General features: G+C 40.1%; 1 protein-coding gene across 2 annotated transcripts in view; it reads right to left on the bottom strand.

Moving 5' to 3' along the window:
* LOC115226550 (centrin-3) overlaps window positions 1-16518 on the bottom strand; it is a 62047-nt gene that overhangs the window by 15316 nt on the left and 30213 nt on the right. For both annotated transcript variants that reach the window (XR_005004393.1, XM_029797551.2), the window contains exons 2-4: window positions 16193-16328; window positions 8681-8795; window positions 6655-6769 (exon numbers count right to left, since the gene is read on the bottom strand). Coding sequence is in view for 1 of the 2 variants with exons in the window: in XM_029797551.2 (XP_029653411.1) it covers window positions 6655-6769; window positions 8681-8795; window positions 16193-16328 (366 nt within the window). In the remaining variant the exon portion in view is untranslated. The remainder of the gene's footprint in view (window positions 1-6654; window positions 6770-8680; window positions 8796-16192; window positions 16329-16518) is intronic.

The following is a 16518-nucleotide window of genomic DNA, read 5'->3' as shown; positions in this document are numbered from 1 at the left end:
TTTTGTCAACTTATTTTTCCCGAGGCACCCCCAGATAGCGGTAAAAATCGATTTTCACTATAAGTTTTACCAATTTTCACATTAGTAAAATTCGTAAGTTTGCTAACATGAGTTACGTCCCCTGTCTTGTATATAGATTAATTCATCTTACTACAATGTCTCCAAAAAAAATTAGATTTCGATTACATAAGCAATCTCAGCGTAGGAAAAGAGAAAAAGCTGAAGAGACTGACTATCAGTGGACCCATTAGTAAACTATTATAACTTTTGGGGCTGAAGCCTGGCAATAAGGGCTTGCGGATATTCCACTACAAAACATTCACTAATATTGAAGCAGTAACTTTCATATATCAGAGTGTAATTCTTGAAGTCACTTTCTGAACCCAGTCAATGACTGGTATTTCTGCTAGTAAACAGTAAACAACAACGCAAGAAGAAAATGGTAAGGGTGACTTCCCTTTTGTTTTGATTGCTCACTTCTGTAGGAACTATTGGAATTTCGACTTCCATCAAGGAAATCCCCCAGTCACTAAGAACTGGTATATATATATATGTGACCTCGTGAGTACCGCCAGCAATTTTTTTTCCTCTGTCTTCCCTTCTCGGGATCTTTCCTTCTCCTATGTTTCCGACGAAGAGCTCCGCTCGAAACGTTAAACCCTCCTTCTTCCCTTCTTTCCTGAGCGTCCAATAATACTTTATTTGTTCTACGTCCTCGCGTTGCTGTTTTTTTTGTGTTTTCTTGTTTGGATTAACTATATATATATATATATATTCAAACTATTTGTGACGGCTTGTGTTTTGGACTCAAATGATTATAAGTTTTGAGCTGCCTTCAATCTGTGTTTTATGCCATTCATTTATATCAATACACATCTAAAATTCTACAGGCTGTTGTTTTATTTGCTGTTGCCTTTGTCTAACCCGTAACCATATATACATGTATATATGTGTCCATATGTATATATCTATGTGTCTTTGTATTTGTGTCCCCACATCACTGTTTCACAACTGGTGTTGTGTTTACACCCTGTAACTTAGCAGTTTGACAAAAGAGACTACTAGAATAAGTACTAGGCTTAAAAAATAAGTTCTGGGGTCAATTTGTTTGACTAAAACTTCAAAGTAGTGCTCAAGCATGGTCACAGTGAAATCTTTACTTACTTGTACTTGTGATGGCGTTCACCCAGTGTGGGTTGAACCAGCTTCTTCTCTGGTCCTGACAGCAGTAGTAGGATTCATAGAAGAAATTTCATGGGAATATTGAATTCACAAGCAGTCCCTGACATCCCGCATGCATATCCCGAGTGACAAGACGAGTTTGTCACGGGTGCAGGGACAGAACGACCTCAAAGCCACCGGTTGCCAATCAGACGCCTCTTGGAATTTTCACCAGAGCCCCATTGGCCAGGCTACGGCCCTAATACCGTTCGGTGCCAGACCAATCTGCCCTGAGTGGCCCCTACCAGGAACCGAAGTTCCTGACGGCATAGCCCTGACACTGCCCATTTACACCACCCTATCGCTTTGAGGAGGGGTTGGACTTTAGAGAAATGACTGAAACAAGTAAAAGAATAAATTTTTGTTTTTTGTTTTATTCTTCTAAACTCCATGTGGCTCTTGTTACTATATGATAGTCCTGTCACATGTTGATGCTCCACTGACAGCATTATACCAACTTGAAATTCAAGCTTGACAGCATATCAGCCAGATGTTCAATGACTTACAGTCAAAATGGAAGCTCACAATGTCTGTTTGTCATTAAAATATTAGAAGACTAATTTTGTAAGGAAGGATCTGATTTGAATATTTCTAATTGTATTGGTTTGCTCTTTTACATATTTTCTTGTGTTTTTTGGCCAGATATTTTCTGAGATAAATATCATAAAAATATAGGCACAGGTGTGGCTGTGTGGTAAGAAGCTTGCCTTTAGTTGAACAAATCGAGCCCAGGACTTATTCTTTGTAAGCCTAGTACTTATTCTATTGGTTCTCTTTTGCCAAACTGCTAATGTTACAGGGATGTAAACCCAACATTGGTGTTAAGTGATGGTGGGAGGGAGGAAGGCACATTTATATATATATATATATATATATATATATATATATATATATACACACACACACAACAATTTCCATCTACCAAATCCACTCACACGGATTTGGTTGGCTTGAGGCTACAGAAGAAGCACTTGCCCAAGAAACAGGAGACAGAGGAAGCCTTGCAGAAAACACAGAACCCCAGTGATGTTGCACATCTGCAGCAGGAGTTGGACTCAATCTACAGATGGGCTGAGGATAATAATATGCAGTTTAATGCTGAAAAATTCCAAGCCCTGCACTACCAGCGTCCAAAACTGAATATGAAACTTACAGGGTACACTAGTCCACAGGGAATTTCAGTCCCAGAGCCTAAGTCTGTGAGGGACCTGGGTATCAACATGAATGAGGATACCTCTTTCCAAGTGCACATTACCAGGATGGCGACAAAGTGCAGACGACTGGCTGGGTGGATCCTAAGAACATTCAGAACCAGAGATAAGGAAATCATGATGGTCCTCTGGCGGACATTCGTCCTCAGCCACCTGGATTACTGCTCACAGCTATGGTCACCCAGCAGTGTAAAATTAACAGCGGACCTTGAAGCAATCCAGAGAAGATCGTCTCTTTACAACTGCTCAGCTACTGGGAAAGGCTGTACAGCGAAGACTCTACTCCCTGGAGAGAAAGCAGGAGAGGTATGCAGTAATATACATCTGGAAGATTCAGGATGAATTGTGCCAAATTTTGGTATTGAAATCTACACCAATGCCAGAACAAACGACACTGCATAGTGCCAAAGATCCCACAATGCCATCACGCTTCAGGACCAGTTACTGCAACAGCCTGGGTTTCAAGGGCCCACAGCTTTTTAATATTCCCCCAAAGAGCCTGAGGAACCTGCACAAAGTAGATGTAGGCATTTTTAAATCAAAGCTGGACCTCTTCCTGTCGAGAGTCCCAGATGAACTTACATCAAGGCAGGAGGTGCAAATGAGGGTAGCTATATCAAACTCCATTCTTCACCAAGTGCGACATATTGGAGGAGGTTCTAAGTAATAACAGTGAAGCAAAACGGCGGTGCATCAGCATGGCCACAGCTCTGAGCTGAAACCACAGAGAAAAAAATATATATGATAGCTATCCGAATAGACAGCTCCCTTGTAGTTAAGGCAATTAAGGGTATGAAACCAGGAAAAACCCCCGGCCCATCAGGAATCAATGCTGAGATGCTTAAAACATCTGGTGGTGTGGGCAACAGCCTAGTCACCCGCATTGTAAACCAGGTAGTTCATAATGGAGTCATACGTAGCAGCACCATAGTCAACTGCTACAAGGGTAAGGGTGATGCTCTAGTTAGAAATAACTACAGGGGTATCAAACTGCTGGATCAGGTGATGAAGGTTACAGAGAGGGTCATAGCCCATCTCATTAGGGAGAGAGTCTACTTAGATGAGATGCAGTTCGGTTTTGTGCCAGGTAGAAGCACCACTGATGCCATATTCCTGGGTCGACAACTGCAGGAGAAATACCTAGCTAAATATAAACCCCTCTACATAGCCTTCGTGGACTTGGAGAAAGCCTTTGACAGGGTCCCCCGATCCCTTATCTGGTGGTCGATGCAGAAACTGGAGATTGACGAATGGCTAATAAGGGCTGTTCAGGCCCTATACAGAGAGGCTGTCAGCAAGGTTAGGATTGGCAATGAGTGTAGTGAAGAATTCTGGGTAGAAGTAGGTGTACACCAAGGTTCAGCCCTCAGTCCCCTTTTATTCATCATAGTCCTCCAGGCAATAACAGAGGAATTCAAAACAGGTTGCCCCTGGGAGCTCCTCTATGCTGATGACCTGGCTCTCATAGTAAAATCACTACCAGAACTAGAAAAGAAATTTCGGGTGTGGAAGCAAGGGTTAGAATCAAAGGGCCTTAGAGTAAATGTAGCAAAGACCAAAGTTATAGTAAGCAGAAAGGCGAACTCAGCACACACACCCTTGGGCAGGTGGCCCTGCTCGATCTGTAGGAAAGGCGTAGGTAGAAACTCCATAAGATGCACCCAGTGTAAGCTATGGACACATAAGAGGTGCAGCAACATCAAAGGGAAATTAACTGATAAGATAGCTTTCATGTGCGGCAGATGCACAGGACAATAGACACAACAGATACTCAGAAAACAGATTCCATCACACTCCAGGGGAAGAAACTAGAAGTAGTCGATAGTTTCCGCTACCTGGGTGACCAAGTTAGTAGTGGAGGTGGATGCCCAGAGAGTGTCACCACTAGAATAAGAATAGCCTGTGCAAAGTTTAGAAAGCTCCTACCCCTACTGGCGACAAAGGGTCTCTCACTCAGAGTGAAAGGTAGATTGTATGATGCATGTGTGCGAACTGCCATGCTTTGGTCTGTGACTGCAGAGGACATGCATAGACTTGAAAGAAATGAAGCTAGCATGATCCGCTGGATGTGTAATGTCAGTGTGCACGCACGACAGAGTGTAAGCACCCTGAGAGAAATGTTGGACATAAGAAGCATCAGATGTGGTGTGCAAGAGCGACGCTTGCGATGGTATGGTCATGTACTGCGGATGGATGAGGAGTGATGTGTGAAGAAGTGCCACTCCCAAACAGTTGAAGGAATCAGGGGGAGAGGTAGACCCAGGAAGACATGGGATGAGGTAGTCAAGCATGACCTCAGAGCGTTGGGCCTCACTGAGGCAATGGCGAAGGACCAAGATCTCTGGAGATATGCTGTGACTGCAAAGACCCGGGCTGCTTCCTGCACCAGTTCCGCATAGCCCCTGCCCATTCAAAGTACCTTGGATTCCAGAACATCACGCTGTGCTTCAGGAGACCTATTGAGTCAAGTACATGAACATCGAAATAAATATCAATGGAAATAGTAGTTGTGATACCTGTGCCGGTGGCACATAAAAAGCACCATCCGAACGTGGCCGATGCCAGCGCCGCCTCGACTGGCTTGTGTGCCGGTGGCACATAAAAACACCATCCGAACGTGGACGTTGCCAGCGCCGCCTTGGCTGGCTTCCGTGCTGGTGGCACATTAAAAGCACCGACCGATCATGGCTGATGCCAGACTCTCCTGGCACCTGTGCCGGTGGCACGTAAAAAGCACCCACTACACTCGCAGAGTGGTTGGCGTTAGGAAGGGCATCCAGCTGTAGAAACACTGCCAGATCAGACTGGAGCCTGGTGCAGCCCCTGGCTTCCCAGACCCCGGTCGAACCATCCAACCCGTGCTAGCGCGGAAAACGGACGTTAAACGACGACGACAACAATGATGATGATATATATATATTTTATATTTATATATATATATATATATAATGCAACTGTCCTCACCCCTACACATCATATGATTAAAACACTGATTCCTCTTATGCTTAACTTTTCTCTCAATACATTTGCACTTTGCCATACATGCACATTAATATTGCACACACTACAGGGTGTACAAGTTGCATTTTTTATTAGACTTCACATCCTCAGCATTCTAGGGCCATGTATCACTACCATGTAGCATTGCCGTACATACACATACATCATACAGTCTTATAGAATAGATAGACTGAGAAAACTTTTGTTTTTAAGTCTGGCATTTATTTTATCTATTCAAGTTAAATGTAAAATTTGTTTATGTCTTGTAGCTCAGAAATCTCTGGACTTTATCAGATGTGGCTTTTATGTTAAGTCTGGCCACCCCTAATATGTGAGCCATTGAAGGGAAATGTCTCTAGTGTACGAAATCTTATTGGAATCATACCTAAATTTCATAATCAGATATGATAGAAATAGCCGCTAAGTCTCCTTCAAATCAAACCCACCAATTTTATGTAATGCATGAACCAACAAAGACTTAGTAGAAATAGCAGTTAAATCTCCTGTAAATTACACCTGACTACCTGACTGTCTGCTTAAGAAGCTTGCTTCTCATGAACGTGGTTTCAGGTTCAGTCCCACTGCATTTCTGCTATAGTCTTGGGTTGACCAAAACCTCGTGAGTCAATTTGGTAGACAGAAACTGGAAGAAGTCTGTTGCTTTAACTTTTTACATTGTAAGTTCAAAACCTGTCATGGTCAACTTTACCTTTCATCCTTCCAGGACTGATAAAATAAAATACTTCTAAATTTCTCAACAAATGATTATCATCATTATCTTGCCATCATCATCAGCTGTCAACAAGACAACCTCCACAAAGATCCAAAAAGGATGCGAGAAATAGTTATTTCCTATAAATCACACACTGCACCTTCTTTCAAACGATTAAAAAAAAGTGCTGAGGTCATCATAAAATTCCTCCAGCTGTTACTGCTTGCATCTTGCCACGGTATTAGAGAGATCGTTATTTTCTCAGTTGCAAAACAATTAACAGTCAATTAACAGTCAATTAGCAGTCAATTACAGGACCTGCCTGAAATATGTAGGTCGCTCCTTCCTTAGCACTTCAACACAAAAACTCATGACCCTTACAGAACAAGACATGACATAGATAATGTAGTCCTAGTTAAACTAAGTCACAATAAAAGATGAGATAGTTATGGCTAGAACGTCTGACCAGGCCTAACCTTGGCTGGTTAAATAACAATGCTAACATCATACCTTGCAACTCTCCTCAAGTTCCTTAGGCTTATTTTTCCAGTCTCATCATCATCAAACAGTTTGAACGCCTTTAGAAGTTCCGTCTGAGGATCTCTCTGGAGCATTAAATCAGTCACTGAAACATTAAAATTAATAATAACAATAATAATCCTTTCCACTATAGGTACAAGTACTTACGTTCTAATTTTGGGGAAGGGGACTAGTTGATTACATCGACCCCAGTACTTAATTTATTGACCCTGAAAAGATGAAAGGTAAAGTCAACCTCAGCGGAATTTGAACTCAGAACATAGTGGCAGACAAAATACCACTAAGCAATGGCTTCTGATTTAGGCTCAGGGCAAACAAATTTGCAAGGAGGAGATTATTTAATACCAATGACCCCAGTACTTGACTGGTGGTTTATTTTATCGATCCTGAAAGAATAAAAAGGCAAGTTGATGTTGGCAGGATTTGAACTGGTGATGTGAAGAGCTTCATAATATACCACAAAGCAATTTTCTGACTTTCTAACAATAATAATAATAATAATAATAATAATAATCATTATTATTATTATTATTGTTGTTGTTGTTGTTATTATGTAAGGCAGAATAGTTAGTGCACCAGGCCAAATGTTTAGCAGCATTTTGTCCATCCTTATGTTCTCAGTTCAAATACCACCAAGGTCAACTTTCATCCTTTAGGGGTCAATGAAATAAGTACTTGTTATGCATTGGGGTTGATGTAATTGTCTAGCCCCACCCCCAAAATTGCAGACCTTGTGTCTATAGTTGAAAAATTATTATTATTATTATTACTGTTATCTAGGGTGGCAAGCTGACAGAATCGTTAACATACTGGGCAAAATGTGTAGTGGCATTTTGTACTTACGTTCTAAGTTCAAATGCCACTGAGGTTAGCTTTACCTTTCATCCTTTCGAGGTCGATAAAATAAGTACCAGTTGTGTACTGGAAAAATTTCAGGCCTTGTACTATTATTATTATCATTATCATTATTATTATTATTATTGTTGTTGTTGTTGTTATTATGTAAGGCAGAATAGTTAGTGCACCAGGCCAAATGTTTAGCAGCATTTTGTCCATCCTTATGTTCTCAGTTCAAATACCACCAAGGTCAACTTTCATCCTTTAGGGGTCAATGAAATAAGTACTTGTTATGCATTGGGGTTGATGTAATTGTCTAGCCCCACCCCCAAAATTGCAGACCTTGTGTCTATAGTTGAAAAATTATTATTATTATTACTGTTATCTAGGGTGGCAAGCTGACAGAATCGTTAACATACTGGGCAAAATGTGTAGTGGCATTTTGTACTTACGTTCTAAGTTCAAATGCCACTGAGGTTAGCTTTACCTTTCATCCTTTCGAGGTCGATAAAATAAGTACCAGTTGTGTACTGGAAAAATTTCAGGCCTTGTACTATTATTATTATCATTATCATTATTATTATTATTATTATTATTATTATTAAAGCAGTGAGTTGCAAAATTGTTAGCACTCTGGGTAAAATGCTGAGCAGCATTTCAGCCATCTTTATGTACTGAATTTCGCTGGTCAACTTTGCCTTTTACCTTTCAAGGTCAACGAATAAAGTACTAATTGAGCTCTGGGGTCAATTATTAGGAAGCGTTATTATTATAAATGGTAGTTTGGTAAAATCATTAGAATGCAGGAAAAAGTACTTTGTAGTATTTCTTAAGACTCTTTAGTTTCCCAGTTCAAATCCTGCTGAAGTCAACTTTGCCTTCATCCCTTCTGAGGTTGATAAAGTACCAGTGAAGTACAGGAGTTGATGTAAACAATTATTTCTTCCTCTCAAAATTGCTGGCCTTATTCCTAATTCAGAAACAGTTATTAAGTATGGCAGAATTGTTAGAGCATCAGGAGAAGTGCCTTGCAGTATTTGCTCCAGCCCTTTATCCCCTTCCTTTAAAACTGCTGGCCTTGCACCTAAATTTGAAACAACTATTGTTATTTCTAAAACAATGACAAGACAATCAATCGTTTAAATAGCCTCATACTTACTGACTTCATTGAAATCATCAAATGTGATTTTGCCTGTCTCCTCAATATCATAATCATAAAGTATTTTTAGCACATTGTCTTTTTTCACTTCAAAACCCAAAGCCCTCATGCACACCTGTAAATTAATAAAAGAGAGATAATTAGAAATGCTTACAGCCAAGCAAATAAGACCTTCATCTTTGTCTTCCCTTTTCATTTACTGCTTACTACCAGACCACCAATTCCTTAATCTCTTTCTCAACTCCAGTGGGTCTCAAACTGGGGTATGCCCACTCCTTGGAGTATACAAGAAAAACTGTGAGGGTACACAAAGTTTGGAATTTCAGAGTAATCACAACCAACTAAACACAATTTGTATCCCTAGAAATGTATGGACAGCTGATCTCGTTCACTTGTTCACTTACTGTTGTGAACAAGGTTTCCAGCAGCATCTATAACCAAAAACAAATTTCATATTAAGTTATCAAATGTGAATGGTATTCAGCTATGCTTCTCTGAAACTGCTTACAATTAAGTTATTTATGAGAAAGAGTAAAGCTCATCTATCTCACTAAAAATGTAATATTTCTTACATAGGTACAAAGTTAGAAATGCTGAGAGAGAAGGAACTTGTTTATATCAACCCCAGTACTTGATTGGTATATTATGAATCCAAGAAGGGTAAATGAGGATGACAGCAGGATTTAAACGAAATTAATAATAAATAATGCAGGTTCTACGGTAACTATTTTACACCATATTTTCCACATGGCTATGCCAACACTTCCAGACATGAAGAAGGGACACACCAGACGAAAATGTTTGAGAACCCCTGCACTACATATTGCTGAAAACCAACAGCTTCAAATGTGAGACTTTCCACTGGTCACATTCTATGAACTTTTCTTTGTATTAATTGTTGCAACACAAACCCTTACAAGTTTCCACAAATTCTGAACTTCACTCTAATTAGAACTATAGTTTAGTTTTTCAGGTGGGATATTTTGTTGAAATTAGAGGAGCTTGGGTAAAGCTTCATAAATTTTTATTAATGCACTAGAAATTACTGGCACAAATCACAAAATAAAACATCTCATCGAGGAATTGAAACTTGGTTCCAAACTCTTTGTTATCTTGTGAATTATAAACCTTTTATTGTTTAGCCTGAGGCCTAACTGAGCAGAGCTGTGACCAAAAGTGTTTTAAATATCACCTTTCCATCTTAAAAAAAGGAAGATCAAATTGGCTAAAGTAATTCTTGATGTATAAAGAAGTTAATGGATTGAATGACTTTATAGGTAGGTTCAACCTGGGGCTAAACAGCAGCAACTTATTTAAGATGAAGTTGATTTAGCATTGAGAGTTAAGTATTTTGGCCACAAACACAATACAAATTAAGCAGAGGATATACAAATGAACTCTCAGCTGTTTGTTTGGTATTCCATTCATATTATTTCATTTACACCTATCATTACAAGTTAACAGTCAGAATCAATTGTTTTATTTTGGCTAAAACATACAACTTTAGTGTGTGAAGAACAAAGAATATATGTTTGCAAATACCTACCATTCAGCTTTCAACAAAGATCTGCCAACATCTGCACTGACAAATGTAATATATTTAGTGCAGAACTTTTCTTTATCTCCCGTCTCTACTCGTCTCAAAGATTATTTGCACTATTATGTAGATTTTTGTTTCTCTTTATATAAATATTTCCACTCAACACCTGGTGAATCTATTTTCTTCTCTAATTTCACTCCTTCTTTGAGTCTTTCTCATCTTTGTCTTTGATACTCTTGATTTCTGACTTGCTCTCTCTTCTTCACTCATGTCATTTCTTTCTTGGCATTTTTTTGCTGAGGCATTTAAAATTTTCCTGGCATCATTATTTTTATAGTTATTATAATTATTATTGTTTCAGTTATTAGTTGCTCTATTTAAGTTTTGGTCAGTTCTTACTTGAGTTATAATTTCTTGTTCCTCCATAGGCTGAGAATTTCTTGCTACAACATACGAAACTCTAATTTCTTCTTTTATTTCTAGTGTCAAATTTTCTCTCAACACTTGGTGAACCAATCTGTTTTCTTCTCTAATTTCCTTGTGTTTTTGAATTGAGAGTCTTTCCCGTGTTCGTCTTTGATATTCTTCATTTCTTGCTCTCTGACTTGCTCTCTCTTTTTCACTCATTTCATTTCTTTTTTGGCATTTTCTTGCTGAGACATTTAAAATTTTTCTTGTGTCATTATTCATTACGATTATTGTTGTTTAAATTATTAGCTGCATTATTTAAGTTTTGGTCATAAATGATGAAAGGATTATCATTACTATGAGCTGTATTAATAACGTAATTTTCTGAAATGATACCATTGTTAAATGAATTTGTATAGTTTGCTTCCATGGCAACCATTATTTATTTATTTATGCACCCTTTTCAAGCCTAGCCAGTTTCCCAGTTTGTATGGCATATGTGTTCCCCCCAGCTGGACAGGACGCCAGTCCATCGCAGCATTACTCAAGAAACAGGAAGAAACAGCGAGAGAAAGTTGGGGCGAAAGAGTACAACGGGTCGCCACCACCCCCTGCCAGAGCCTCATAGAGCTTTAGGTGTTTTCGCTCAATAAACACACACAGCGCCCGGTCTGGGAAGCGAAACCACGATCCTCCAACCATGAGTCCGCTGCCCTAACCACTGGGCCATTGCGCCTCCACCGGCAATCATTATATATACCATTTATTTTCATTATTGATAACATGATTTTCTGAAGTGACACAGTTGTTAAATGAATCTGATGTCTGCTCACAGGAAAGATTTGGCTGCTATTTCCAGCACATCCAGCTTAATCTTCAGATGGATTCTTCGTGAAGAGAATGGTAACTGACAATGTGACCACTGGAGGATCTAACAAAGAATTTAGTGATGTACTTTGCTTTAATGTTGACTTTAGATGTCTTATTTGAGAAGAGATCAGAGATTAATAGTTATCAAGCAAAAGTGAGAGCATTCTAAAACAGCTCACAATTCATAAGATAATACTTCAGTTATTTCCGGCTAATCCCACTTCCAAACGATGTTTGGCAAATACATGAGTGTGTGTGTGTTATGGATGAGCTTGTTTCCTCTCATTCTCTGTCTGAAACATCCCCCTTCATTGGTGGTACCAATCCCCTACTTGCAATCCCCTCTCCATGGACAAATGCAACCAGTTTAGCAGACACCCTACTTAATCTAACATTGGAATATCCATATTTGCAACAAGGCTTAAATTTACGTTTTTACGATGACCATAATGCTTATACTTACAACGCCGCTAACACCTATTCCTACACCCAGTAGGGGCAACAATCTTAACATGCTTGAATATTTGAATAATGTCAGGTCAGAAGTAAGAACAGGTGAAGTATGCCAAAAAACGAACATGACAACCTACCTCTTATTTTCAGGTGCTGAATAACATCTCTCCTCCCCAAGCCTCACCCCACATTCCTTTCCCAGTTTTCCAAGTTGGCAGTCAATGTAGGCACACTGAAAGGTAGATCTAGTAAGATTGTAGAGATGCTTGAAAGGAGACGTATCGATGTATGCTGCATACAAGAGGTAAGATGGAGAGGAGCTTCAGCTAGGGTCCTCATAAGCAAGGCACACAGGTACAAAATCTTCTGGCAAGGTAACATGGATGGAGTAGGGAGTGTAGGCATACACCTTGTGGAGAAATGGGTGGATAAGGTCATAGAGGTTGTCAGGGTGTGCGATAGAGTGCTTAAGCTCAGGATAGTCCTGCAAAACAGTACAGCTACAATTATCTCTGCCTACACCCTACAAGCAGGCCTACCAAATGATCAGAAGGACCATTTTTATGATACCCTTCTACAGGCTACCTCAAAGATTAGTGGCAATGATCTCATCTTTGCAGCTGGAGATTTTAATGGGCATGTTGGGTGGCAATCCGGTATCTTCACTGGTGTACACGGGGGCCATAGTATTGGTTCCCAAAACGAGGCAGGAACTAGGCTACTGGAGTTCTGTGATGCATGTAACCTTTTAATCTGCAACACTAACTTCAGGAAGCCAGACAGCAACCTGATAACCTATCAATCAGGTGACTCTGCAAACCAGATTGATTTCCTCCTCACCAGACAGCGGGACGCAGGGTTGCTCTTAAATACAAAAACCCTTCAAGGAGAAGAATGTACCACCCAGCATAGACTAGTCATTGGTGACTTTAGACTCGAGACCAGAAGGATGCCAAGAAGCAGATCAATCCAGAAAAGAAGGATTTGGAAGCTAAAGAACCCTTCACATGGTCAGAGATTTAGAGACATCCGCATCAAGAAATTTGATGAAAGGGAGGAGGAGCTACAGACCTCGGACATAGAAGGTAGCTGGAAATTCCTACAGGACAGCTTATTGAGTACCAGAGACTAAGTCTATAGATGGTGCCAAGTCCCTTCCAGATCTAGAGTAACGTGATGGTGGAATAATATGGTAGACAAAGCCATTAGAGCATAGAAACAGAAGTTTACCAATGTCCAGCGACGTGAGGACCAAAGAACAGAACTATTTCGGATTGCAAGACAATGTGTGAGAGAAAATTGTAATGTTACAGGAGAGAAATGTGCAAAGCAGTGTATCAGAGAGAATAGAGATGTGGTGGGTGAGAAATGTGTGCAAGCAGATAATGGTATGCTCAAACTAGGTGACTCGGAGAAGAAAGATGCATGGAGCTGACATTGTGAAAGGTTGTTACATGTGGAGAATGATTGGGCAAAAGAGAGTCTTTCAAATATTGAACCAAGTGGAGGACCAGCCATCAGAGTGGATAGCAGTATAATAGATGAGGCAATTAAGAAAATGAAGACTGGTAAAACCTCTGGACCATCAGGTATCACTGCCAAGATGAATAAAATATCAGGTAGTGTGGGATACAGCCCAGTCACTAGCATAGTTAATCAGGTTATTCAGGAAGGCATCATCCCCAAAGACTGCTATAGCAGTATTATAGTCAGCTGCTAAGGGATAGAATTAAAATAGATGAGATTTTGCTCCTGGGAGAAGTATCACAGATGCGATCTTCATAGTGAGACAGTTGCAAAAAAATGTATTTAGTCAAAAGTAAGCCTTTGTACTTAACCTTCGTTGACCTGGAGAAAGCTTTCAACAGGATTCCCTGCTCCCTTATTTGGAGGTCTCTAAGGAAATTAGGAGTAGAGGAATGGCTTGTTAAAGCAGTTCAGGCCATGTACAGCGATGCTGTCAGTAAGATGAGAGTTGGCCTTGAATATAGTAATGAATTTAACATAAAAGTTGGAGTACACCAGGGATCAGTTCTCAGTCCACTTTTATTCATCACAGTTCTCCAGGCCATAACAGATGAATTCAAAACTGGAGCCCATGGGAACTACTATATGCTGATGATCTTGCTCTTATTGCAGAATCTGAAGTAGAATTGGAGAAGCTCCGAGCTTGGAAGCAAAACCTGGAATTTAAGGACCTTAAAGTTAACTTAGCTAAAACTAAAGTTGTTGTTAGCGAAAAAGGAGAAAAGACTCATTCCAACTGGCAAATGGCCCTGTTCAATATGTAGGAGAGGAGTGAGATGTAATTCCATTTACTGCACCAAGTATAAACTATGGCTGCATAAGAGATGCAATGGAATTGTGAGAAGGTTATCAGATAAGGTCACTTTTGTGTGAGGCAGATGCACAGGAACAGTAAATACTAAGAGCACAGGGGGACTTAAACTCTCTTTGATTTCCTGGAGGCTCTCTTGAGGTAGTCGATAGTTTCTGCTGTTTAAGTGACCAAAGTGGTAATGGTGGATGCTCTGAATGTATTGTTTCTGGAATAAGAATAGGGTGGAGGAAGTTCAAAGAACTACTACCTCTGTTGGCAGCAAAAGGACTCTCTTTCAGAGTGAAAAGTAAGTTGTATGATGATTGTGTGAGAACAGTTTATGTTACATGGAGGTGAGACATGGGTTCTGACTGCGGAGGATATGCGTAGGCTGGAGAGGAATGAAGGTAGCATGCTCCATTGGATTTGCAACATCAGTGTGCATGACCGACAAAGCATAAGAGGGATTAAAAGTGGTATGCAGGAGAGGAGACTGCGTTGTTTTGGACATGTGATGCATATGAGTAAAGATAGCTGTATACAGAAGTGCTTGTTGCTGAAAGTGGATAGTAACTGTGGATGAGGGAGACCCAGGAAGACATGAGATAAAGTGGTGAGGATTGATCTTAGGATGTTGGGGCTCATGGAGGAAATGACAATGGACTGAGATGTTTGGCAATATGAAGTCTTTATATAAAACCCATGCATGGAAGTGAGTGCTAGAAGAGTTGTGCCCCCACTCTCATGTTACAACACATTTTTCACCCACTCTACCCTAAGAAATCAAACTACAACCCCTCTTCTAACTGCATCTTTCTCTTCCTCACATTTCCTCTTCATAAATTACGATTGTTTTCCAATCCTCTTCCTTGCCCTCACTGCCCCACTCACTGTATTGCTGCTCCCCCCACCCCCACTCTCCATTTTTCTAACCACGTTCTATGCTCATATTCTTGTTACTTGTGAGTGTACCCTAGCACTACACCATCTCTCTTCTACTCTCTCTAACACTTTTGCTGTTTCCTACACTCTCTCTCTCTCTCCTCTTGTTTTTCATCTGACTAGGTAATCAAATATCTCCTTTACATCGGTACACTTGTTTCTGGCCTCTTTCTTGTACCTCTCTCTCTCTTTCTCCCTCTCTCACTGGGTAACCATGTACCTCCTCTGTAGCAAAACACCTATTTCTGCCTCTCTATTTCTCTGTCACACTCTAACCTTTCATCATCTCAAACTGGATCACCTCCTCTAATGCCCCCTCTCTTGTGGCAAGACACCTGCTTCTCTCTCTCTGTCACAATCTAACCATTCATCCTCTGATACAAGTTCCCCTCCTCAAATGCCCTGCCCCTCTCATAATTCCTCGTTTTGTGGGTTACTTGGTTACCCTGCCATTGCTGGTGCCACATTAAAAGCATCCAGTTCATATTGTAACATGGTTGGCATTTGGAAGGGCATCCAGTCATAAAATCCATGCCAAAACAGACACAGTAGCCTAGGTTATCTGGTCATTCTACCAGGCCAGCTCCTGTCATCTGCCCTACCCATGCATGTATGGAAAATGGACGTTGGGTTTGTCCAACCCATGCTAGCATGGAAATCGGATGTTAAACAATGATGATGATGATGATTAATTATATACACACACACACATGCTTGTATATATATATATGTGTTTTCATATGTCTGTATGTCTGTCTATGCATAAAACAGTGCCTGTATTCATGTCCCATAACTTAGCAGGATGATGAAAAGTAATCACAAAAACAAACACCAAACTTCAAAAAAATAGTGAGCAGTGTAACTGATAAAATTGATCCTTCAAGGCAGTGCCCCAATATAGCCACAATCCAGTGACTGAAACAACTGGAAGAATAAAAAAGTATAAAAAAAAACAAGGTTTGAATGGTGTCGTTCATACCTTAAGTTCATAGTAGTCAATAGCGCCATCTTTATCTGTGTCAAAGAGGTCAAAAGCTTCCCTGATTTCCTGCTTTTGCTCGTCAGCCAACTCCCTCTTCTTCTTCTTCTTGTTTTTGTCCAATGCAAAATCTGTCCTATGTGCAAAAAGGATAAAATACAAATGAATAATAAATTAATACCAATTTCATTGAGTGCAGTGTCATTTATTCGTTTCAGTCATTAGAGTGCAGCCATGCTGGAGCACTGCCTTGGTGAATTTTTAGTCAAATTAATTAACCCCAGTACTAATTTTTTTTTTTAAAGCCTGCTACTTATTGTATCAGT

Source organism: Octopus sinensis, linkage group LG30 (genome assembly GCF_006345805.1).
Source record: "Octopus sinensis linkage group LG30, ASM634580v1, whole genome shotgun sequence".
Lineage (NCBI taxonomy): Eukaryota > Metazoa > Mollusca > Cephalopoda > Octopoda > Octopodidae > Octopus > Octopus sinensis.
The sequence above is the reverse complement of the archived record's forward strand: the minus strand, read 5'-3'. Positions and strand labels throughout refer to the sequence as shown.